At 37.2% G+C, this 26,952-nt stretch overlaps 1 protein-coding gene across 6 annotated transcripts in view; it reads right to left on the reverse strand.

Annotated features, from left to right (window-relative positions):
• Window positions 1-2,878: 2,878 nt before the first annotated feature.
• LOC110443511 (dual specificity tyrosine-phosphorylation-regulated kinase 4-like) overlaps window positions 2,879-26,952 on the reverse strand; it is a 143,163-nt gene continuing 119,089 nt past the window's right edge. For 2 of the 6 annotated variants that reach the window (XM_021487773.1, XM_021487772.1), the window contains exons 3-14: window positions 25,701-25,826; window positions 24,322-24,559; window positions 23,773-23,936; window positions 18,158-18,294; window positions 15,802-15,942; window positions 15,277-15,415; window positions 14,473-14,554; window positions 13,970-14,203; window positions 12,805-12,934; window positions 12,057-12,268; window positions 9,485-9,607; window positions 2,879-3,567 (exon numbers count right to left, since the gene is read on the reverse strand). In XM_021487773.1, coding sequence (XP_021343448.1) covers window positions 3,359-3,567; window positions 9,485-9,607; window positions 12,057-12,268; window positions 12,805-12,934; window positions 13,970-14,203; window positions 14,473-14,554; window positions 15,277-15,415; window positions 15,802-15,942; window positions 18,158-18,294; window positions 23,773-23,936; window positions 24,322-24,559; window positions 25,701-25,826 — 1,935 coding nt within the window. In that variant the 3' untranslated portion in view covers window positions 2,879-3,358. Of the gene's footprint in view, window positions 3,568-7,018; window positions 7,045-9,484; window positions 9,608-12,056; window positions 12,269-12,804; window positions 12,935-13,969; window positions 14,204-14,472; window positions 14,555-15,276; window positions 15,416-15,801; window positions 15,943-18,157; window positions 18,295-23,772; window positions 23,937-24,321; window positions 24,560-25,700; window positions 25,827-26,952 lie in introns of all 6 variants that reach the window. The other 4 variants (XM_021487774.1, XM_021487769.1, XM_021487770.1 and 1 more) reach the window with 4 other exon arrangements.

The raw sequence follows: 26,952 nt of genomic DNA on the forward strand, positions 1-26,952 counted from the left end.
AACCCAAGACTGTATCTAACATCCCCTTGAACCCAAGACTGTATCTAACATCCCCTTGAACCCAAGACTGTATCTAACATTCCCTTGAACCCAAGGATGTATCTAACATTCCCTTGAACCCAAAGCTGTATCTAACATCCCCTTGAACCCAAGGCTGTATCTGACATACCCCTTGAACCCAAGGCTGTATCCAATATTCACTTGAACCCAAGGCTGTATCTAACATTCACTTGAATCTAAGACTGTATCTAACATCCCCTTGAACCCAATGCTGTATCTAACATCCCCCTTGAACCCAAGGCTGTATCTAACATCCCCTCCAACCCAAGGCTGTATCTAACATTCCTTTGAAACCAAGGCTGTATCTAACATACCCCTTGAACCCAAGGCTGTATCTAACATTCCTTTGAAACCAAGGCTGCATCTAACATTCACTTGAATCTAAGACTGTATCTAACATCCCCTTGGACCCATTGCTGTATCAAACAGTCACTCTGTAATATTTCACTGTAAAATTGTGCTTAATAAATATATACAAAATACATGTAAGTTGGGCCAACAACTTTTTAATTTCTACTTTAACTTATGGTTTTTAAAGAAAGAGAAAGGGAAAGACACTTTTGCAGAAAAATGCAATATATTGCAAGATCTAATTGATTTTCTTAAATTGACGAAAACATTTAGGACGTCCGGACGAATGAATAAAAAATATTACATAGGATTTATTTTTTTAGAATATTCACCGATATATTTGTTTTCACCTTTGCGAGAAACCGAAGATAGTAATGCTTGTTAAATTAGAGAAAAATACCATGTTGGCCTCAATAACACCTTTTGTAATGGTAGAGTATATACATGCTTTAAAACAAAATCTTAATTATCTTCTAGACCCTTTCACCACTATAGACCATAATGGACTCATCCATATCAATGCATGGTAGAGTCTACTAAAGTTACCTAGGGGTGAAAGGGTTAAGGTAACAAACGGTATAGAAGTCAACAGATAAAATCAACATTTTCTCAAAATATTTCTACTTGTAGTGTAGAGATATTTCTTCAAAAGAAAACAACCTGACTTGGTATTTAACTCATTCACCCCTAAAATTTCATCATGAACTAGTCCAATCTTTGAATTGGAAGAGTTCAAATGTGTCTTCAGGGGTGAATGAGTTAACAAAAGTATCACAGACTGGTTATAACCAGGGGAAAACACACAACACATAATAACAGGTCAGACTGGCATGTAAAACAACTATCAATAAACAGTGGGACAACAAAATATACCCTTATAATTATCAACTATGTGGACAACAAAATATACCCTTATAATAATCAACTTTGTGGACAACAAAATATACCCTTATAATAATCAACTATGTATTTGATTTAAGATGCATTGTATGTATCAATACCAAATTTGTAACAGAAAGTTATGTTAAAACACGCACCAAATATACATAACTGTTTTTATATACCAATATATACGATAAAACATATAAAAATGAAAAAGTTACAAGGAGACTGAGTTTCTCAAGGCCTTTCACTGCTTTACAGCTCTTTACAGCATGACAATGACCTGCAGTTGGGAACACAGGGGCATGAGAGCTGGCAATAGTATTTATTATTTCACAGGTCCCGGGGTTGGGAGATATTCGGGTGTTTCCTGAAATATTAAGGGAGAAAATGAAGGGTTCCACTGCTGACATGTTACGTATAAGTTTCACGGCGGGTTGATATCATCCGGGGATACACATTTTAGCTTTGGGTATGCAACTGCGCTTTAGTGAGCGGGAACTCCCAAAGATTCCAGATAGCATGTTTTTGACGTTGCTATGCTGTGTATTAGGTCATAATAAAAGTCTGATATATTGTTACGTTGTTTATTTGTTACATTTTAGCAGTGATTGACCTTAAATGATAATCTATCTTTTTGTAAATTTTTCATTTTCCTATATTTTTCCTGTCACACAGATTCCAATCAAATTTTCATATTCAATAATATATAATATATATATATATGTGTGTGTGTGTCAAATATATTACAATATAACTGCTCTCATATGTAATATACATGTGTAACAAATCTTTGACACATGTGAACAAATATGATTGTCATCAGGAGATTGTCCTGTGTTTATAGTTTGGTTATACATAAGAATTTGTCAGCTTCGCTCACTTTAAGATCATTTTAAAACAATTCATACTTACCAATTCTTTTTAATTTCCATGGGGGAGATTACGCATGCTCAGAATTAAAAGCATGAATAAAGTGTGGTTATGTACACCCTATAGGGAAAAAACAACACTTTAAAATGGCATCTTTAGAGCTGGTCTTTCAGATGAAATCATTAGATTTTAGAATATAGGAATAGTTTAGCAAATTCACTGGTTGAAAAATGCTTAACTTTAGGGTCCAAAATTGGGAATCTCCCTCTAAAATAGGTAGAGTTGGCAAGTATGAAAAATGGAAATTTTAGTGTGTGGAAATGTTAGAGTTGTGACTCTTTAATGGATCGGGTGAGATTTTTTTTGCATTTGCATTATGGTTCTTAAGTCTACATGTATATACCTATAATCTATAAATACTCATATGTGGATATTTTTGCACTTATTTCCTTAAAACTTAAAACCAGAACATTTCCACACTATGAAACTTCCTATTTTACAGTATACATGGATTCGACATGTGTATTTATTGTATCATAAGCTAAGACTCAAAACTAAAGCCTTTAAGAAAATTCCCCACTCAAATATGTTTTGAAAATACCGGTACAACAGATTAAAACATAAATTAAAGTTCTATTAAATTTATGTATAAATATCTGTATTTAATAATTTTCAAAAAAAAAACTTTTTTTTTTTACTTATTGTTGTAGGTTTGAAAGATATAGATACATATACACCTTCACACGTGATAAAATAATGTCTATAAATACATTTTTAACCTAGCAGAATTTCTTGACAAAAATTCTGAATTTCAAAAATACATTTACATGAAGACCCATACACATTCACAACAACGTGGATGAATTGATCTCAAGAATGGTATCCCAAAATTACAATGAGCTGTTTTGTTTATCGTATTTAACATCTACACAGTATGGTCAACGTATCTCGAGATGACATTGCCTTCTGACTATTTAACTCATGTTCTTATGTGAAGGACAATTTAAACAAAAACAGTTTAACATCTTGTTTCACAAACAACCTATATTAAATATGGAAACGTTCCCAGCATCGGAAGTCAATATTTCCTTAAATATAAACAATTACAGTAATAAATATTTCCTTCATTTTTATATACAGTTACAATGTGAGCTTGACATGAAATATTTTTTTTTCAAAAAATGTCAATTAATTATTTCCCAATGGGTGGCAAGAATTTATTGGACGAAGAATCATCAGCCAATCCGCTGTCTTGTTTCTGGAGCTGTTGGCTGAGGTTGAGTTTGACCACCTCCTCGGTGACCAGCTGACCTCCGGTATCGGTGTCCGACGTGGTAGCGGGGGGTTTGCGAGCACTCTTGGTGACCGACTTAGCACTAGGAGCTGTAAAGTAATTCGGGCCTGTATAAAACAGAGTGGGAACAACACATCTGTAACAACACCACCACCAAAGCAAGCACATGCAGGAAATACACCGTACCTCACTCACCTCGTGAGGAATGCTGGTCATACAGATACAGTCCCTTTATACCTCTTTGTCATGCGACGTGTAAAGTGGCTTCCAGCCCAGAAGTTTTTCGTTAAGAATTTTTTCCAATTTTTCTAATATCTTATCTCCCCTTAGTTTGAAACTAAGGATCAGACAATCAAGTGATAAAAATCACTCGAACATTAGTTTTTTTCTGAATAATTAAATATTATACAGACAAAGGCCAGTCTACTTGCCATGGTACAATCTTTGCTATAGCTGTAAGTTCTGATAACATTTTGTAATTTATCATGCATCATTGGATCCTGAAGACATTTATAAAAACATATAATAAACTATTTGAGTTGACCACAGTTGTTATCATTATCTTAGGACCTTCTCCCATAACAAGAAATATGTACAAAAAGCCAATATTACAAACGACTATATTTCATAACATAAGGGAAAAAATTGTCAAAAATCTTGTAGGATAATATATTTATCCCAAAATCACTTCAGTTTTTTTCTCCTTAAAAAAAATTGATGTTCAATTTCACTTTGTGGTTGGATATCATACAAAATGAAGATGTTAAAGAATCATTCTTTTAACATCTTCATTTTGTATGATATCCAACCACAAAGTGACATTGGTGCATAAGTAGAACATCAAATTTTTTTAAGAAGAAAAATACTGACGTGATTTTGGGATAAATATATTATCCTACAAAATTTTAACAAAAACATTTAAGTACTAAGCTATTTTGGAGCTACTGCTCTTGGGCCAGCAAAGATTGTACCTTCACACAGTTCCAAGAAGCCAGGGATTATAGCTGTATGGCCATCATATAAACTTCTCTACGTAGGCCAGTGAGCTAGGATATCAGCACTAAAGCAAAGTATCTAAAGCAAGCATTTCACTAAGCAATGTTCTCCAAGGAAAGAAATCTTTGCAATGATCATTGACATGAATCTGTGTATCAGTGTATAGGATTTTTTTTAAATACTCTTTAAAGATATGTAAATATACCTGTTTGAATTTTATAAAAATTATGAAGAATTTTGAATTTTGACAAAGTTTGTCATTAAGCCAATGAAATTTGAAACATTTCTGGCATAGAAGTCAAAAGAGTCGAAAATCGTAGCTTTCAGTTTGCTATCTTCAAAGCTCATCTTAAACTTTATAATAAACTTTATTTATTTTACAACAATTGTGAAACTTATATTAATCACTCTTGTTGGCCGGGATGTTAGCGCGGTGGGTCTGCATGTGGGAAGAAACCAGAGTACCCAGGGAAATCCCACATGGTCGGACAGGTGACCCCATACCTTTTCACGTCCGATCGGGGAATCGAACCCCGGCCGCCTTGGTGAAAGGCAAGTGCGCTATCCACTGCACCACCCGCGACCTCCCTATACCTTTAGCTTTGATTCAAAGTTTTCAAGTAGAGAGGCACTGGTGAATAATATTTCCTTTAAATTATTTTAATCTCTTTCCTTTGGAGAACACATGAAAAATAATATCATGCATACATTCATGGAAAAATATATTGTAAAAATGAAAGTCATGATAGAAAACAAAAGTTTGATTGTGATAATATTGTAAATCTATACCAGTGTAATTTAACATTGAGTCATAAGATTGTAATAAGATAACAGATATATATATATGTTTAGTATTAATCAGAGTACATAAACACCCTAATACAGTATTAATAATCGATACAATAATTATACTAATAATAGTATTTTACTATTAGTAAATCTATATATTTAATGTTATTTAATGATAAGATTCCTAGTACAGGACTCTGTATCCTCAACACCAGACTCAAGATAAAGTAATTGTGTTATAAACAGAAACGTTTATTGTAATTGCACGATACAGTTCATAGTTTAGTTCTGAAGTTACGTAATAGATCAATAGTTTCCCATTTATAATTTATCCAGTTCATTTTTGAAAGTTGAAGTTATTGGGACATACAACGCTTTCTGGTAAGTTATTCCACACATTTTGCAGTTCTAAGTAAAAAGCTAGTTCAAGGTACCTTATCAAAAAATGTCCCCTGTTGAAACAGTAGAAGAATCAACTGATGTGAAATTTCAATAAGATTTTACGGGTATAAAGTTAATGGATTACAATATTAAACTATGATGTGGTCAATATTGCCCTGTTGACTTTGATTTTAGGAACATGTATCTGATCATTTTGATTTATGCTTCAAGGCTTCCTGGCCCAATGAAGTCAATGTAGGAGGCACGATAGTCTAGTGGTAGGACGCCGGGCTTGTGACCGAAGGGTTGCGGGTTCAAGTCACGGCACAGCACTGTGTTGTATCTTTGAGCAAGGTACTTTACTCCGCTTATTCCAGTCTACTCAGCTGTAAATGAGTACGTGGTTGGGCAGTGCTAGAATTGTAGAATGCTAGCTGTGAGTGCCGAAATGGCAGCACCGGCTGTATGCTCCCCAGGGATTTGAGAAAGATATTGGCTAGTTGCAAAGGCCCTATAGCCATGGATAATAATTTGTGAACCGCTTTGAGATGACCTACAAACTAGGTTGTGATAAAGAGGTATATAAGAACCTTGAATTATTATTACTATTATCATAACACTTTTCCCTGTAGTTTTTTTAATTTAATGTTACCTCCCCTGAAATTTGTTACAGTACCGGTAGTTGTCCTATTTTCCCTGAATCACCTCCCTTTTCTTTTTCATTTTGGATTACACTGTAGCAGGAGTGGGCCAGGACTGATGATCAAGTTGCTCAATTGTATGTAACGACCGTCTTAGTTTCAGAGATCCAGGGATCCAAGCCTAGTCTGACCCCATTGTATTTTCAATCTTTCTGTTACCATTTACATAGTTTATACTTATGTTCATACTGTTGTCAATCACATTTGAAGTAAATATTCTTGTTTTATAAGACAAAGTGTAAATGCTAACAGCTATATGTATATATATTTGATATAAAAAATGACATACAATATGTCGTAAATCATACTCAATATTAGAGTTATCTCCCTTTTTGATAATACTTATTGTATGGTTGATTAGTTACATTTCAATTTTTATCACAGCATTTACTTTTTTTTCAACAGATGTATCACATTTTTCAGCTAAAAAATTTAAAACAATATTGAGATTTTTTAAGTCAATACTGAATTATGAAGCCAAATTGTATGTATCAAAATGAACACTTCAGTCTTACTAAAAGGTTAGTACCTTAGCATACATTAACAACCAAAATCCTCAGATCAAACACCTACACAAAGCAGTGTTTAGACACAAACCAGAACCTATGTTATCAATATCAACAAGTCAAATCACTTAACTAAAGCAGTTAATTTACGTTACCAATTCCCCAATCAACCACAAACATTCTACCTTTTCGTCTTCTTAGAGCTTTTTCCCTTCATTAAATAGAAATTTTTCCTTAATCATTTGAAATAGTTGAGTGTGTTTCACAAAATTGTTTATCCTAATTCTCTCCGGAAGGCTGTAAGCGTGGGTGTCGACAATTCACACTATTACCTGTACGCTGTACATGTACGTGACACTCGTTTCCTATCTGCTCAAAATTGAGTCTGGTAAAGCATTAATAATACCAATGACACTTCAGTTTATTTTTTTAGAAAGAGCGATGGATTTTATGCATGGTCCACCAACAGTCATGTTGGCACTCAACTGTTATTTATTTTTTGACAGAGTTATGTATTTCTATGTTTGTTTAAAAACAGTCATCCTATGATACGTAAATTGTTAACAAACCTTTTGCTAATTTTACAACAACAAATGTTTGAAATTATATCAGGGAAACGTTACGAATATCTGGGTATGATACAAAATATAGAGTAAAAGAGATAAAGTAATAGACAGATATTAAATGCTGCAAACAAATAGGAAGAGTGAGCTTTCTATGTTACTAGCTATAAAAGTTGTGCCTTCAAGACAGTAAGGTGTAACAGGTTTGCAGGTTACCTACTTAACATGTGAGAGGAGTGCAAGGGAGAGTCTGTGTCTACAACACAAAGCTCAAGATCAGAGTAAGTAACAAAAGTCAAGGTCGTGATTAGTAACATAAGCTAATTCAAGGTATAACAGGATTACTGTCAAGGTCAGGATTAAAGTAGTCAAGGTTGATTTATTACACAAAGGTCAATGTATGATTAGTAACACAAAGGTCAAGGTATGATTAGTAACACAATGGTCAAGGTATGATATGAAACACAAAGGTCAATGAGTGATTAGTAACACAAAGGTCGATAGGCCTTTACCCCAGCATGCTACTGGCCAAATATCATCACCCTGGGCATTTCAGTTATTCAGAAGAAGTTGTTTAAAGTTTTTAACATATTTGACCCCTGTGACCTTGAATATGGGTGAAGGTCATTCATTTGAACAAACTTGATAGCCCTTTACCCTAGCATGCTTCTGGCCAAATATCACCACCCTGGGCATTTTGGTTATTGAGCAGAAGTTGTTTTAAGTTTTTAACATATTTGACCCCTGTGATCTTGAATATGGGTTGAGGTCATGTATTTGAACAAACGTTGTAGCCCTTTATCTCAGCATGCTACTGGCCAAATATCATTTCCCTGGGCATTTTGGTTATTGAGAAAAAGTTGTTTAAAGTTTTTATCATATTTGCCCCGTGACCTTGGCTATTGGTGAAGGACATTCATTTGAACAAACTTTGTAGCCCTTCATCTCAGCATGCTACTGGCCAAATATCATTCCCCTGGGCATTTTGGTTATTGAGAAGAAGTTGTTTAAAGTTTTTATCATATTTGACCCGTGACCTTGCCTATTGGTGAAGGTCATTCATTTGAACAAACTTTGTAGCCCTTCATCTCAGCATGCAAATGGCAAAATATCATCACCCTGGGCATTTTGGTCTTTGAGAAGAAGTTGTTCAAAGTTTTTAACATATTTGACCCCTGTGATCTTGAATATGTGTTGAGGTCATGTATTTGAACAAACGTTGTAGCCCTTGATCTCAGCATGCTACTGGCCAAATATCATCACCCTGGGCATTTTAGTTATTCAGAAGAAGTTGTTTAAAGTTTTTAACAAATTTGACCCCTGTGACCTTGAATATGGGTGAAGGTCATTAATTTTAACAAACTTTGTAGCCCTTCATTTCAGTTTGCTTCTGGCCATATATCATCACCCTAGGCCTTTCGGTAATTAAGAAGAAGTTGTTTAAAGTAAAATATTGACGCTGGACGCCATACTACCGGACGGACGGACGGATGGACGACGGACGCCGCGCCACGGCATAAGCTCACTTGGCACTTTGTGCCAGGTGAGCTAAAAACACAAAGGTCAAGGTATGATAAGAAACACAAAGGTCAAGGTATGATAAGAAACAAAGGTCAAGGTATGATTAACGGTAGTAACACATAGGTGAAGGTGTGATTATCAACTTAAAGGTAAAATTACTTTAAATATACAATGTTTAGGTAGATGTTTATTATTGCCATTAAACAAACTGAAGGGAATATTATAATATTTAAAAAGTCAAAAGTTTGAAAAACAAAAGACACATAACACACATGTACAAATTTAAATGTCAAAGGTCAACATAATGAGATTTGTTACCAATTTGGATGCATTTACCCTACAGATATGTGTTATACAGAAACCTACATATAACCATGTGGGGTAAGACAATTTACACAAAATGTCATCTTCAAGTTGGTGACATTGCAAGAAATGATATTGACATCATTATTAAGTGAACTGTTAAACATGTTATTCAAGTTTTCAAGTTATTTAAATAAGACAGATTCTGAAGAAAATTGGAGATTGATTTATAAATCAACTTTTGCATTTTATCAATCTATGTACCTCGTGCTATCTCCTCATGTTTTTGTTCTGCCGATGCTCCCACCGGAGGGACCCGTTCTCGTACTTTGGCACTCTTTCTCTCCTTCAGATTCACCTTCCAGTTTTCTCCGCTCTTTTGACGTTCTATTGAATATACATTAAAATCATTAAATTTAAAATATATTTCATTTGTTTTTTAACTAAACATTGAAGAAATTTAGTGCCATGTTATACAATAATTTTCCTCAAATAAATGTGGAAATAGCATGTGGTCAAATTAACCTGTACTCTACTGTTACCCTAAAAAGGATGTTGACACCTACTGTTACCCTTTATAGGGTGTCAATATATAAATGTGACATTCATTAGCAGGTGACAGTGAATATTGTCAACCCAAGAAAACAATTCTCACCCGAGGCGAAGCCGAGGGTGACAATGGGTTTTTGAGGGTTGACAATATTCACTTTCACCTGCTAATGAATGTCATATCTATTTTGTTACCAAAAGTCTTTGTAGCTCAGGAACAGCAGCAAACCTCAATAATGACATCTTGTTTGTTGATAGTCTGCTGTTTACAATCGCTATCACATCGGCGCTTGATAAAATTGGCTGTTTCGTCAAACGTTCTTGTGACCATCACGGTGGGGAAACGAAGCGGTGAACACACATTTTTCGCGCATGTGATATTTTACACTGTCTCATGGCAATATCACCCGCGCCCCTTAAAACCAATGTATTTTTGTTTTATTTTCTCCCAACCAATCAAATATCTAGAAATTCACTTGAGGTGTAACAACACCTAATATTACCCTATAGAGGATGTTAACACCTACTGTTACCCTTTATAGGGTGTAGACACCTGTTGTTACCATTTATAGGGTGCAGACACCTACTGTTACCCTATAGAGGATGTAGACACCTACTGTTACCCTTAATAGGGTGTAGAACCTACTGTTACCCTTTATAGGATGTAGACACCTACAGTTACCCTTTATAGGGTGTAGCACCTACTGTTACCCTATAGAGGATGTAGACACCTACTGTTACCCTTAATAGGGTGTAGACACTTACTGTTACCCTTTATAGGATGTAGACACCTACAGTTACCCTTTATAGGGTGTAGACACCTACTGTTACCCTTTATAGGGTGTAGACACCTACTGTTACCCTATAGAGGCTTTCCATTACCTTTATAGGGTGTAGACACCTACTGTTACCCTATAGAGGATGTAGACACCTACTGTTACCCTTAATAGGGTGTAGACACATACTAATACCCTTTATAGGGTGTAGACACCTACTGTTACCCTTAATAGGGTGAAGACACCTACTGTTACCCTTTATAGGATGTAGACACTTACTGTTACCCTTTATAGGGTGTAGACACCTACTGTCACCCTTTATAGGGTGTAGACACCTACTGTTACCCTTTATAGGATGTAGATACCTACTGTTACCCTTTATAGGGTGTAGACACCTACTGTTACCCTATAGAGGCTTTTCATTACCTTTATAGGGTGTAGACACCTACTGGTACCCTTTATAGGGTGTAGACAGCTACTGTCACCGTTTATAGGGTGTAGACACCTACTGTTACCCCTTATAGGATGTAGACACCTACTGTTACCCTTAATAGGGTGAAGACACCTACTGTTACCCTTTATAGGGTGCAGACAGCTACTGTTCCCCTTTATAGGGTGTAGACACCTACTGGTACCCTTTATAGGGTGTAGACAGCTACTGTCACCGTTTATAGGGTGTAGACACCTACTGTTACCCTTTATAGGATGTAGACACCTACTGTTACTCTTTATACGGTGTAGACACCTACTGTTACCCTTTATAGGATGTAGACACCTACTGTTACTCTTTATACGGTGTAGACACCTACTGTTACCCTTTATAGGGTGTAGACACCTACTGTTACCCTTTATAGGGTGTAGACACCTAATATTACCCTATAGAGGATGTTGACACATACTGTTATCCTGTAGATAAGGATATAATTAGGCTAACCATTACCTTTATAGGGGGTAGACACCTACTGTTACCCTATAGAGGATGTAGACACCTACTGTTACCCTTTATAGGGTGTAGACTCCTACTGTTACCCTTTATAGGGTGTAGACATCTACTGTTACCCTTTATGGGGTGTAGACACCTACTGTTACCCTTCATGGGGTGTAGACACCTACTGTTACCCTTTATAGGGTGTAGACACCTACTGTTACCCTTTATAGGGTGTAGACACCTACTGTTACCCTTTATAGGGTGAAGACACCTACTGTTACCCTTTATAGGGTGTAGACACCTGTTGTTACCATTTATAGGGTGCAGACACCTACTGTTACCCTATAGAGGATGTAGACACCTACTGTTACCCTTTATAGGATGTAGACACCTACTGTTACCCTGTAGATAAGGATATAATTAGGCTAACCATTACCTTTATAGGGTGTAGACACCTACTGTTAACCTTTATAGGGTTAGACACCTACTGTTACCCTTTATGGGGTGTAGACACCTACTGTTACCCTTTATAAAGTGTAGAAGCCTATTGTTTCCCTTTAGAACAGGATGTGATTAGGCTTACCTTTACCTTTTATTGGAGGCTGTGCTGGAACCTTGTAAGGATCTGGCTTGTACACCTCAGAGGCATTTGTGGACTCAGACACAGCCGGAGAGGTTCGATGTACAGACTTATGGTTTCTATTTGAGTCACGTCCTCGCCGGTGAACTAAACCTTCTGTGATCCACTCATGTTGGAGTGCCTCCTCTGGCGTCAATCTTATACTGGGGTCCCATCTAGAACAGAAATCTCACATTTCACTGGCAACCTCATTAACTATGGTGTCTCATCTTCAATAGGAATCTCACATAATATGGTCTTGTCAGCGACAACTTAGTCAACAGCTGGCGTATCATCTACAATGTCATGAGGGGATTACCATGATTTAATGATACTACCAGTATATTCAAAACTGCTTCACCCTTGAACAAAATATTGATATTCTACCATTGTTTTACTCATTCACCCTTTAATTTTCACAATATACTATTCCAACCTTTGAATTGGAAGAGTTCAAATGACCCTTCAGAGGTGATTGAGTAAAAATAGATATATGGTATTAAACAGTACACCGTTACAGGGCTTTCAGTTGACCCTTGACATTCAGCAATTCAAAAGTCAAATAGAATCTTCCCCGAAACTTTGAAAAGTCAAATTATCTCAAATACACCTGTCCTTTAAAGTCCATTGAGTCAAAAACATACTCTTAAGGGTCTACTGAAACCCTCATCATTAAATATTCTCTATTTATCTGTTTCCTGGTGTTGCTTACTCAAGACAGCGTCGGATGAAGTCAAGGAAGTTAGCGTCACTGGTCTTTACAGCCTGTTGCAGGTCCTTGGATCCCACGCGTCGCTTTTTACCCTTACTATTGGTGATGCACCGCGGATTGCACTTGGAGTCTACAACATCAACAACATTGTCCATTATAAAAGCAACAGTTATAAAGTTGTGTAGTATATCTTAGCAAAGAAGTTGGAAATTTGTATTACACGAAATATGCACTTTCTTTTGCAGCTTTAGCTAAACACACTGTTTACCCCCCTGTCCTGTGAAATCCAGATTTGCCCAGTGTTATGTTCGCCTGACACATTTAATTTCTCATAATGTACCACAAGAATCCTTGACCTACCAAGAGTCCCCTCCCGATAACCTCATTTAGGACCTTTGAATATACTAGAAGAATGACCTATTAAAGAAAAATTACCCTCCTGGTGGCCTCTTTTAGAACCTGTCAATTTAGACTAAACAGACCACTTCTAGGATCCCTGCACTACCAAAGAACTGTCCACTCCTGGTGGCCTCATTTAAGATCTATGAATCTACTAAAATCCCTGACTTACCAAAGAACTGTCCACTCCTGTTGGCCTCATTTAAGATCTATGAATCTACTAGAATCCCTGACTTACCAAAGAACTGTCCCCTCCTGGTGGCCTAATTTAAGATCTATGAATCTTCTAGAATCCCTGACTTACCAAAGAACAGTCCCCTCCTGGTGGCCTCATTTAGGATCTATGAATCTACTAGAATCCCTGACTTACCAAAAAACAGTCCCCTCCTGGTGGCCTCATTTAGGATCTATGAATCTAATAGAATCCCTGACTTACCAAAGAACAGTCCCCTCCTGGTGGCCTCATTTAAGATCTATGAATCTTCTAGAATCCCTGACTTACCAAAGAACTGTCTCCTCCTGGTGGCCTCATTTAGGATCTATGAATCTTCTAGAATCCCTGACTTACCAAAGAACTGTCTCCTCCTGGTGGCCTCATTTAGGATCTATGAATCTACTAGAATCCCTGACTTACCAAAGAACTGTCCCCTCCTGGTGGCCTCATTTAGGATCTATGAATCTGCTAGAATCCCTGATTTACCAAAGAACTGTCCCCTCCTGGTGGCCTCATTTAGGATCTATGAATCTACTAGAATCCCTGACTTACCAAAGAAAAGTCTCTTCCTTGTTGCCTGGTCTAGGACTTGTGAGGGTGGTAGACCTAACACCTCCATGATACAGGCAAGTTGTTCCACCTCATTTTCCCCTGGGAAGAGTGGGTATCCGGTGTAGAGCTCTGCTAGGATACAGCCAAAACTCCACATGTCTATGGGCATGGAGTAGGGGTATCCTAGTATTACTTCAGGGGACCGGTAAAACCTACTCTGGATGTAGGTGTATACTGTAAAGCATACAGGAAACATTTACAACAACATACCCTTAGTAGCAAATTGTTTTTCTTTGTTCACAATTCCATACTTTTTTTCTTGTTTCAACAGAAATTTCAACAACATATTGTAATTGTACATAAAAGACATTTTGTATCGTATTGTACCGTATCTAATTTTGAATAAAATTTGCAAAACAAAAAACTTTCTTCAAATTATGCATGTGACCTTGACCTTATACTTTGTTAATCGTGACCTTGAACCAGCTGTCAAATCTACTTACCTCTCTGATGTTCGTAACAACTTGACCCAAAGTCTATGACCTTTATTGAACTTTGACCTCTTTGTCGTAATAAAATATTTTCCTGTAGAGAAAAGTAAAGAAAATAAAAGCATATATTAATTACAAGATAGCGTTATATTATTTTTTTCAAATTAAAAGCACATGATCGCATTTATACAGCAGACACTGACTTGATAATTATGCAATATTAGGGCCTTCTCAAAATAGATAGGAGCATTCATTTAAGCTTCAATAGCAATGCATGTGTCATAATTACAGTTCACTTGTTGACAGACTTGTGTACAACTGTGATCGATCTGGCCAACACCATCCTCCACTTCCGCAATACTCCAGGGGTATTGCTCACTATCGCTCTCTGCATCCCTGGAGTTTGTCATAGCAAGATCAAAGGCTCAGTGGATGAGACAAGAAGACTGGTTTTATCCTTGTACATCAAAAGAATTATGCGGTCGCATAACCGTAAAATTGACTGGCTTTGAAATCGGTTGTCCCTCCCTCCTCTGTAATCTTCAAAGAACAGGTATCAGCCTAGAGATTGGTCAGGGTTTTTTACCCGAGACCAATCAAATAGCTAGCAATGTGCCTTCAATTTTGCTAAGACATAATCCAGGGGTGCAGAGAGCGAAAGTGAGTGTAACCTCTGGAGTGTCGAGGCTGCACCCTCCAAAATTGATGTCATATAAACTTAGTTATAAAACCTCAAATAAATGGCCAAGTTATCAGATAAACGCTGAGTTATCAGATAAATGGCTGAGTTATCAGATAAATGGCTGAGTTACTTACTGGTTTTAAATCACAGTGGATTATACGGTCCCGCTGCAGCAGTTTAAGACACTGTAGTAGGGAGAAGGCAAAGCGACGTATCAGTGCTATACTGAAACCCTGGAAGTTGTTCTTCTTTATCAGTTCATACAGGTTCATCCTGTCAAATAACAATACAAACTGTCAAACAAAAACATCAGGCAGCAGAGACTTATCAAATATTTCTTCATCACCATTTAGTTGAAATTAAATGCATGGTTTGTTAGATATTTTGTAATGTATTCAAAGTTATGGAAAATTTTATCAGCAAATCAGAACCAAAAAGATTCTGTGAACCAATGAAAACGAATTAAGAAATTGGCCATTAGCCAATCATAAAGCGAATTATATTAACCAATCAGAAATAAGAAGTATTCCAATAACCAATCAAAAGATATACAGACACACATATGTATGCTTGCATGGACAGATTCTTCAACACTCAAGCAGACAGACAAACAGAATCACCCAAAAAGACGTGCAGGTTGACACTCACACACGACTTACCCCATGAGTTCAAAGGTGATACACAAGTGATTGCGGAAGCAGAAGTATTCTCCCATGTGTATGATGTTAAACTGGTTGTCTTTGTCCTTACGACGCAGTGCATCCAGGATCTTCACTTCCACCAACGCCTGGTGGTGGAACCTGGGAATTGGAAGCATATAAATTATTGAAGTACACATATTTAACTGCATGGACACATTACAGAGGTTTTATTGGAGATGGGAAGCATACATTGTTGACTTACTAATCTTGGGGTTTTGGGCATTCATTATTAAAGTATACATTTACTTGGAGTCACAGGGGACCATACAATAAGTAGGCATTTATCTGAGGGCCACGAAAGGATACATTATTAAGATACTTATCTAGGGGTGGGGATCGTACATTATTGAGATACTTATCTAGGGGGTTGGGATCATACATTATTTAGATACTTATCTAGGGGTGGGGATCATACATTATTTAGATACTTATCTAGGAGTGGGGATCACACATTATTTAGATACTTATATAGGGGTGGGGATCATACATTATTGTGATACTTATCTAGGGGTGGGGATCATACATTATTGAGATACTTATCTAGAGGGGTTGGGATCATACATTATTTAGATACTTATCTAGGGAGTTGGGATCATACATTATTTAGATACTTATCTAGGAGGTTGGGATCATACATTATTTAGATACTTATCTAAGGGTGGGGATCATACATTATTGAGATACTTATCTAGGGGTGGGGATCATACATTATTTAGATACTTATCTAAGGGTTGGGATCATACATTATTGAGATACTTATCTTAGGGTGGGGATCATACATTATTGAGATACTTATCTAGGAGTGGGGATCATACAATATTGTGATACTTATCTAAGGGTGGAGATCATACATTATTGTGATACTTATCTAGGGGTGGGGATCATACATTATTGAGATACTTGTCTAGGGATGGGGTGTAACCTTATTGTAGATTTATCTAGGGATGCTAATTAGCATACATTTTTGTATAGATTTATCTAGGGATGCTAATTAGCATACATTTTTGTATAGATTTATCTAGGGATGCTAATTAGCATACATTTTTGTATAGATTTATCTAGGAAGGCTAATTAGCATACATTTTTGTATAGATTTATCTAGGAAGGGGAGCATACATTAATGGGAAAGGTAACCTTAAGCTTTGGATGGGGATACCCCATCATCCATATGTTTTTAAGGAAAAGAAACCTTGCATAGGGCCGACAACATATTATAGAAGATTGGGAGAAGTTCAGAACCAGGGTGTCAAAACTGTATATGTTACATGATCTGAGGTACGTAACTCCTAGACCACATGCAAATGAAACACAGTCATCAATTACATCACAATTTAAGAGAATGACATCCTCGATACTCCCAAGGGTTACGCCCACTTTCGTTCTCTACACCTGGAATATGTCATAGCAAAATCGAAGGCTCAGTATGCACCACCTTGTGGATGAGACGAGAAGACTATTTTGATCCTTTGATGTACACCAAAAGAATATTTCCTTCTGTCTCGTAACAGTAAAATAAACTGGCTTTGAGCCAGGTGTTGCTCCTTTGTAATCTTCAAAAGAACAGGTTACATCATCATACTGATTGGTCAGGTATCTTTACCTGAAATCAATCAAAAGCTAGCTGTGCAGGTGTGCCTTATCGTATTTAATGTTTGCCTTCGATTTTACTATGACATTTTCCAGGGGTGCAGAGATTGAATGTGAAAGTAACCCCTGGATCACACTGATTGGTCAGGTATCTTTACCTGAGATCATTCAAATAACTAGCTGTGTGCCTTATACTATTTAATGTGTGCCTTTGATTTTTCTATGACATATTCCAAGGGTGCAGAGAGTGAATGTGAGGTTAACCCCTGGATATTGAGAATGAGATAATGAAGGCACAGAGATATTCAAATATTTTCCTGTGTAGTTCTTTTCGCTAGAAAAACAAAATATTATTTGACGATATCTTAATGAATTTGATGTATTTCGTTATAGCTCGATAGTTATTGTATCCAAATCCAATATATGCACAACAGATAACTAAATTTGATTCCACGCATCAAAAACGTATATATACAGTTGTTTACATGCGAATGTTACAAGGATAATCATAAATGCTGTGTTAGTATTTAATGTGTAGTAAGTCATTTTCGTGTCCTGTTTTTCATAAAGACCTCCGCTGTTTTCGAAGACATAAAACCCTGAACAAATAAACCAGGTCATGAGAAAGTGCATATAAACTCAGGGTACAGATGAAAAGGAAATGATGTGTTCACTAAACATGCAATAGGTACCTGATCATGTGATACAAACAAACAACATTACAAACCTTTTCTTGTTTCGTATGATTTTGATCGCTACCATTTGGTCAGTCTTGTGGTCATAACACTTGACCACTTGACCGAAGGACCCCTTGCCCAGGACTTCAAGGATCTCATAGCGATACACCATGTGGTCATGCATGACCTTCAAAACAAGCGAAAAAACAGCAAGGTCAGAACTAGGCAAGCATACACAGGAAGGTGAAGGTCATATAGACAGGCAAGCATATAAGGTAAAGCTATATAAATTGTGCAAGTGGTAAGACAAGAGGCCCATGGGCCTTAACGGTCACCTGAGTCCTACAGTATTTGTTTTTGTTGTTGAAATATGTACCAATTTGAGTAAAAAATAGTTAAGTATAATGGCAATCAAATTGTATTTCTGATTGACCCAACACTTTGTCAGGACCATGATTCGATCATTCCTACAAAGTTTCAGTTCAATCGGCCAAGTAGAACTTTACTTGAAGTTTGAAATAGTTTTTCAAAATGGCGGCTGTGGCGGCCATATTGGATTTCTGATCGACCCGAAAAATAACAACACTTTGTCAAGACCATGAGTCGATCATTCCTACAAAGTTTCAGTTCAATCGACCCAGTCAAACTTGACTTTAAGTTTGAAATAGTTTTTCAAAATGGCGACCATGACGGCCATATTGGATTTCTGATTGACCTGAAAAATAACAACACTTTGTCAGGACCATGAGTCGATCATTCCTACAAAGTTTCAGTTCAATCGGCCTAGCAGAACTTGACTTTAAGTTTGAAATATTATTTCAAAATGGTGGTCGTGGTGGCCATATTGGATTTCTGATTGACCCGAAAAATAACAACACTTTGTCAGGACCATGAGTTGATCATTCCTACCAACTTTCAGTTCAATCTGCCCAGCAGAACTTGACTTTAAGTTTGAAATAGTTTTTCAAAATGGCGGCCGTGGCGGCCATATTGGATTTCTGATCGACCCGAAAAATAACAACACTTTGTCAGGACCATGAGTCGATCATTCCTACCAACTTTCAGTTCAATCGGCCCAGCAGAACTTGACTTTAAGTTTGAAATGTAAAATGTTAACGGACGACGGACGACGGACGACGGACGACGACGGACGAAGACGGATAGCAATAGGTCACTTGAGCTAAAGCTCAGGTGACCTAAAAAACTGTAGAAATGGTTAGTTTTTCTGTAACACCATCCTTAGGTAGCATGTAGTCATTTGTAACAGGAAGGAGACCAGTTGGCTTCCAGTGGGGATCAAACCCTTGATCACCGACTTACTAGTCGGATGCTCAGACCACTGAGCTAAAGGGAAATTCCCTCTAGCACAAATCTAATTGTAATCCTACGTACAAATGAAATCTGCCACAAATTGAACAATTTTTGACCAGGGTACAACTATTCCAAGTATACTTAACCCCTTGTAACAATCAAATATTCAAAATCTCAATGCTATAACTGAAGCTTCGAAATACCGTACTCTATGCCCAACACCTACCTGGAGGGATCAAATATATACCAACACCTATATTTTTGTATTTAGGATTGTCAAAGATAATCTAGATCTTAATTCTAACTGGGCTGGTTAAATATATTGATTGATATCTCACAACTAATCAAGATTGTAAAATACTCTAGCCCTCATAGCTTATCAGGGTCGCCAATTATTCTAAAGACTCCAACAGTTAGCTGGTTGATGACACACTATAGACCTCATAGCTATAACCAGGGCTGTCAAATAATCCAGACCTTATAGCTATAACCAGGGCTGTCAAATAATCCAGACCTTATAGCTATAACCAGGGCTGTCAAATAATCCAGACCTTATAGCTATAACCAGGGCTGTCAAATAATCCAGACCTNTCAGGGTCGCCAATTATTCTACAGACTCAAACAGTTACCTAGTTGATGACACACTATAGACCTCATAACTATAACAAAGAATGTCAAATATCCCAGACCTCATAGCTTATCAGGGTCGCCAATTATTCTACAGACTCAAACAGTTACCTAGTTGATGACACACTATAGACCTCATAACTATAACAAAGAATGTCAAATATCCCAGACCTCATAGCTTATCAGGGTCGCCAATTATTCTACAGACTCAAACAGTTACCTAGTTGATGACACACTATAGACCTCATAACTATAACAAAGAATGTCAAATATCCCAGACCTCATAGCTTATCAGGGTCGCCAATTATTCTACAGACTCAAACAGTTACCTAGTTGATGACACACTATAGACCTCATAACTATAACAAAGAATGTCAAATATCCCAGACCTCATAGCTTATCAGGGTCGCCAATTATTCTACAGACTCAAACAGTTACCTAGTTGATGACACACTATAGACCTCATAACTATAACAAAGAATGTCAAATATCCCAGACCTCATAGCTTATCAGGGTCGCCAATTATTCTACAGACTCAAACAGTTACCTAGTTGATGACACACTATAGACCTCATAACTATAACAAAGAATGTCAAATATCCCAGACCTCATAGCTTATCAGGGTCGCCAATTATTCTACAGACTCAAACAGTTACCTAGTTGATGACACACTATAGACCTCATAACTATAACAAAGAATGTCAAATATCCCAGACCTCATAGCTTATCAGGGTCGCCAATTATTCTACAGACTCAAACAGTTACCTAGTTGATGACACACTATAGACCTCATAACTATAACAAAGAATGTCAAATATCCCAGACCTCATAGCTTATCAGGGTCGCCAATTATTCTACAGACTCAAACAGTTACCTAGTTGATGACACACTATAGACCTCATAACTATAACAAAGAATGTCAAATATCCCAGACCTCATAGCTTATCAGGGTCGCCAATTATTCTACAGACTCAAACAGTTACCTAGTTGATGACACACTATAGACCTCATAGCTATAACAAAGAATGTCAAATATCCCAGACCTCATAGCTTATCAGGGTCGCCAATTATTCTAAAGACTCCAACAGTTAGCTGGTTGATGAAACACTATAGACCTCATAGCTCACCGCAGCTGTCAATTACTCCAGACCTCATAGCTTATCAGGACTGTCAATTACTCCAGACTGCAACAGTTACCTGGTTGATGAAACACTACAGACCTCATAGCTCACCCCAGCTGTCAATTACTCCAGACTCCTACAGTTAGCTGGTTGATGAAACACTTTAGACCTCATAGCTCACCGCAGCTGTCAATTACCCCAGACCTCATAGCTTATCAGGACTGTCAATTACTCTAGACTCCTACAGTTAGCTGGTTGATGAAACACTACAGACCTCATGGCTCACCGCAGCTGTCAATTACTCCAGACTCCTACAGTTAGCTGGTTGATGAAAAACTTTAGACCTCATAGCTCACCGCAGCTGTCAATTACCCCAGACCTCATAGCTTATCAGGACTGTCAATTACTCTAGACTCCTACAGTTAGCTGGTTGATGAAACACTACAGACCTCATAGCTCACCGCAGCTGTCAATTACTCCAGACCTCATAGCTCACCACAGCTGTCAATTACCCCAGACCTCATAGCTCACCACAGCTGTCAATTACCCCAGACCTTGTGTCTAACTGAGTCTGTTAAATGCTCTAGATCCTGGTTTATTACTTTGGCTGTTTAATTGTCTTAAACCTAAAGGCAACAATATTGACAATATGACAACTGCGACACTTCAAATATAATTTGATGACATCAGGTGTTCTGTGTCATGACTCATATGACTTCATCTTCTTTCAATGATCTTAATTCCTGTTCTCTGAGTGAGTATGTCAAACATATCATACAGATAAATGCAAAAAAAAATATTGAAAAATTCTGGTAGAATGTCAAGTTTAGGTAAGGAAAAAGCAAATTTAGCGCCCTCCAGATATACAATATATTCAATAAGGACATCTACAAAGGCAGCAGATATATAAGTCAGCTACTTACTCTAACACATAGCTGATATTTACAGCACTACTGTAGCTACGGTGTAATACAAGTCTAGGATCTAGGATGGCAGCAAGCTCTACGTTCAGCCAAGAGTATATATCTACAATCTTACGTTACCTCTTCTTATTTCTGATAAGTTTGATTGCAACCTCTGACCCCTGTTTGTGATCAATTGCCTTGATCACCTGACCAAACGATCCTTTTCCAAGAATGTCCAAAATTTCATATCGGAATGCAAGATGGTCGTTAACGTGCTAAAAATAAATTTATTTTATAAAATGATGTGGTCTAACTGGATGCTTGGATACTTGATAAGGTTTCTACAGTACATGGATCATAATTTGTTTATATATTGGGATTTATTTAATAATAGATAAATCCAACATGGTTGTTACACCATGAAACCAGAAGGAGCTACCCCTCTTGGCTTTACTGATCAGAGTTAACTCCTCCTGTCCTTTTAGAAAATTCTAATTGATTTGGAGCTGTCAGCAGAAAAATTATCAATTTAACTCATTCACCCCTGAAATTTCATAATGAACTATCCCAACCTTTGAATTGGAAGAGTTCAAATTTGTCTTCAGGGGTGAATGAGTTAATTTCTAACTTGTTCAATTGACACTTTAAAAACCTACTTAGCATGTTTTTCTTCAATATCATAAAATCAATATCATTCTAGGACCAGTAGAAGTCAAGTCTTTTTACTCATTCATTCCTGTATTTTGATTGGAGCAGTACACATGCATTGTTAGTATCAATGGGGTGAGTTGACGATGGACAACAGACAACGGACCACAGTATGTGGTCATTTGTCCATTTGTCCATTTGAACTAAGTGAGCTAAACATGTAAGCTTACTTGATTCTTAGTTCACAAATAAAATCTTCAAAAATAACATCATATCTATCACCGTTCAAAAATAACATCATATCTATCTCCGATTAGATGTATCAAACAAAGTTTTGAAAATGATTAACTACAGATGTTTCTTATTTACCTAAGCTATGAAATGAGCTTCATAACATGGATTTCACTGCTGGTGTCTAAAATCTATCATATTCAAATTTACAGCTTGACCTTCTAAAACAGATGTACAGACATAGAAACCCAAAATAAAAATAAAACATGGATATTTGTTCAAAGCCTGATTGATTTCACAATTTGTTCACTGAAAATTGTGATATTTGAGAAATATATTCTTGTTTACAAATAAGTTTGCATCTTTTGATCACCAGGAATCCTGATGCATGTAATTTTGGTCATTACTTTCAATATCTTTGAAAATATTTTAGGCTTCATAATTCTGTTTGTTCAAATGTTGAACAGCAAGAAATTATCTTAGCAATCTTGGATAATTTTCACCACCATTGAAACTTCTAGTAACGTATTTCAGGGGTGTACGATTCATTAGCCTGCCATCCGGTTTACTCAATTTTATACCAGGGCTTGTAAAGTTTTCAATATTTACTCTGAAATCATTGGTTGGGCTAGTAGAATTTTTCAAAATTCTGCCTCTCATATAGTGCTTCTTGTTTAAAGTTCAAGCCCTGGGGCAGATGATTTGCAGAATTTTTGAAAATGTTTATTAGCCTGACCTATGATTTCATCATGATCAAGTATATATTTATTATGTCCGATATTGTAGTTGAGTGAACAGGATCCTCACAGTGAAACCATCTACCTTGATGTAGGACCCACTCTCATCATCATATCCATTATTCTGTGCACCGCCCGGAACGCCCTCAATCTTCTTCGCTTCCAAACCCAGGAACCAGATCTCTGGGTAGTCTAGGATTTCTGTCTGCTCAAAGGCCGTTAGCTTGTTCCTGTACAGCTTTAGGGCCTCTGGAAATCCAACATTATAATACCTGTGGATTGCCTTTTGATTTTGCATAGGTCATCAGGGGATAGTTATAACAAATTGAAAATAAATCACAGAAAATTCATCAAAGTTCAAATGAAGTTACCACTTAATAATCTGGACAAAAATGGAAGGTAAAACTTTATATTCATGCTTTTATTCATAACCATTACTTGTTTCCATCCATCCATTTTGAGATTTTCGATTTTATTTTAGCACAAACAGTTATTTTGCCAACTAAAAAATCGTTATTTATTGCAACGTCTCTGATACGATAATGTAGAATTTCCCCATCCAAACATTCCAACATTATGATAGACATTTTTTTACCTGAGGGAGACATGACCTTTTCTAAGGAGACATATATACCTGAGGGAGACATAGGAAGCTTGTTGCCATATTGATCGCGTTTTGAGCGATCGGGCGTGGCGGTGGTGGAGAAGGAGTTTTGCCGCGTGACTGGTTCTGGTTGCGACTTGTTCAGCTGCGGCAATGTGTTGGAGTCATTGTCATGGTGACCGTGTTTCTGGTGGCTATGGTGGTGATCTTTCTGGTGGCTGAGATGAGGCAGTGTGGTGGGAGCTACGGTGGCGACTAACTTACCACCCTGAAACAAATCACAAGTATATAACTGTTGCTAAACTGTGGAAAAAAGTTAGTTTTAACTATTTGATTCCGACTAGAATAACATCACATTCAAAATGAAATCTTGATTGTCTAATAAGTATGAAATATTACCTCAAAAAAGAATTTTCACAAGAGAAAGATCAAATCATTAACTAACTTTAAACATCTAGAAACTCACCTATCTACAACAGGATTAGTGGTGAATTAACCAGTGTGACCCTGACCTCTTTATTGATGACCTGACTTTAGGACTATCTTGACCTGACTTGTAACCTCTGACCTCTTGAACAATAACCCCTGAAGCTTGATCTGAGTGAAGGACAATTTGACCTGTCATGTAACATGTGACCTCCTTAGCAATGATCCTGATGTTTGTTCTGAGTAAAGTACTAAATGACCTGTCTTGTAACCTCTGATCTTTTGAGCAATGACCCCTGAAGCTTGATCTTTGTAAAGAATTGTGTGGAACCTGTCTTGTAATTCCTGACCTTTTGACCAATGACCCCTGGTTCTAGTAAAGAACCTTGACCTGTATTGGCATTTATATATAAATCCCCTCATAGATGACCTCTAAATTAGTGTTTTCCATGTGAACCATGACTAGAACATGGACGAACCCTGACCTGTTTGACCCTTAACCTATTAATAATGACTCCTGACCTGTACATACCTCCTGGTGGATGGCCCCTGACCTTTATGACCCTAACCTACTGACCCCTGACCTGTACACACCTCCTGGTGAATGGCTCCTGACCTTTATGACCCCTAACCTATTAGGAGGTGGATGGCTCCTGACCTTTATGACCCCTAACCTATTAATACTGACTCCTGACCTGTACATACCTCATGGTGGATGACTCTTGACCTGTCTGACCTTTAATCTAATAATACTGACCCCTGACCTGTACATACCTCCTGGTGGACGACTCCTGACCTTTGTGACCTTTAACCTATTAACACTGACCCCTGACCTGTACAAATCTACTGATGGACGACTCTTGACCTGTCTGACCTTGAACATTTTTACACTGACCCCTGACCTGTATATATACCTCCTGGTAGATGACTCCTGGCCTTTGCGACCTTTAACCTATTAACACTGACCCCTGACCTGTACATACCTCCTGGTGGATGACTCCTGCCTTGTGTTTGGAGGATGGTTTGTGACTTGACCCGCTGACCTGTGATTGGTACTTGCCCTCCCCATTCAGCCTGTTGGAGCGCTGTATGTTAGCATGCTGCGGGCTCTACAATAAACAAAATCATTTTTTTTATAAAAGATATATATATAAATTTCTTTCTTTGAAAAAAAGGTCATCTGTATTTCAGTTGTATAATGATACAATTGCACTAGAACTCTTGTAACTGTTAGGTATAGCCACATTGACCATCTGATTGAGCTGGATGCTTTACAGGTGCCCTCATCACAAATTAGATACCTGTTGCAGAATTCCTGTTACTGTTTAAGTAGCCACAGTAATGATTATAATTACTGTATTTATTCTGCAATAGGCCCAACACCTAATTTTTGACTCAAAGTAGGGTAGGGGGCTTATATCACAGGATAATGAAAGAGTGTTTGATGGTTTGAAATGCAATAGATATCGATGGGCTTATCAACAGGCATGGGCTTATTGTTTTGGAAAAATAGAGTATTGCCTGAAATGCTAATATAACAATGCTCTCACCACAATCTAAACTACCTGCTGTAGAAGTGTTGTGACTATTTGGTAACAGAACTGTCCAAGCCAAGTAAGTGGTGCAAGAAATGTCTACCTAACATCCCATTTTACATGTGATATCAAAACGGGACAACAATGAAATCAGAAGATTTCCTTTGGAAAGGAGATAATGTTCTGTAAAGGTTGTTTTTTCGAGTGGTTCTAATTTTTCGTTTTGTGAAAACTGTAACTGGTAAAATGAATCAATCTTTTAGATACTAGGGAATCACATAAAGAATGGTTTCCGAGAAATTGACCATTTTAGCAATCTGCACCAAAAGTTAGGGACTGCAACCAAAACAAGAGGCCCATGGGCCTAAACGGTCACCTGAGTCTACAGTATTTATTTTTGTTGTTGAAATATGTACCAATTTGAGTAAAAAATAGTATAATGTTAACTTAACTTTGTCAGGACCATGAGCTGATCATTCCTAGACCAATTTTAAGTGAGATCGGCCTATTAGAACTTAGTAGCAAAATAGCGGCCATGGCAGCCAAATTGTATTTCTGATTGACCCGAAAAATAACAACACTTTGTCAGGACCATGATTCGATCATTCCTACAAAGTTTCAGTTCAATCGGCCAAGTAGATCTTTACTTTAAGTTTGAAATAGTTTTTCAAAATGGCAGCCGTGGTGGCCATATTGGATT

The sequence above is a fragment of the Mizuhopecten yessoensis genome, unplaced genomic scaffold, assembly GCF_002113885.1.
Source record: "Mizuhopecten yessoensis strain PY_sf001 unplaced genomic scaffold, ASM211388v2 scaffold716349, whole genome shotgun sequence".
Taxonomy (NCBI): domain Eukaryota; kingdom Metazoa; phylum Mollusca; class Bivalvia; order Pectinida; family Pectinidae; genus Mizuhopecten; species Mizuhopecten yessoensis.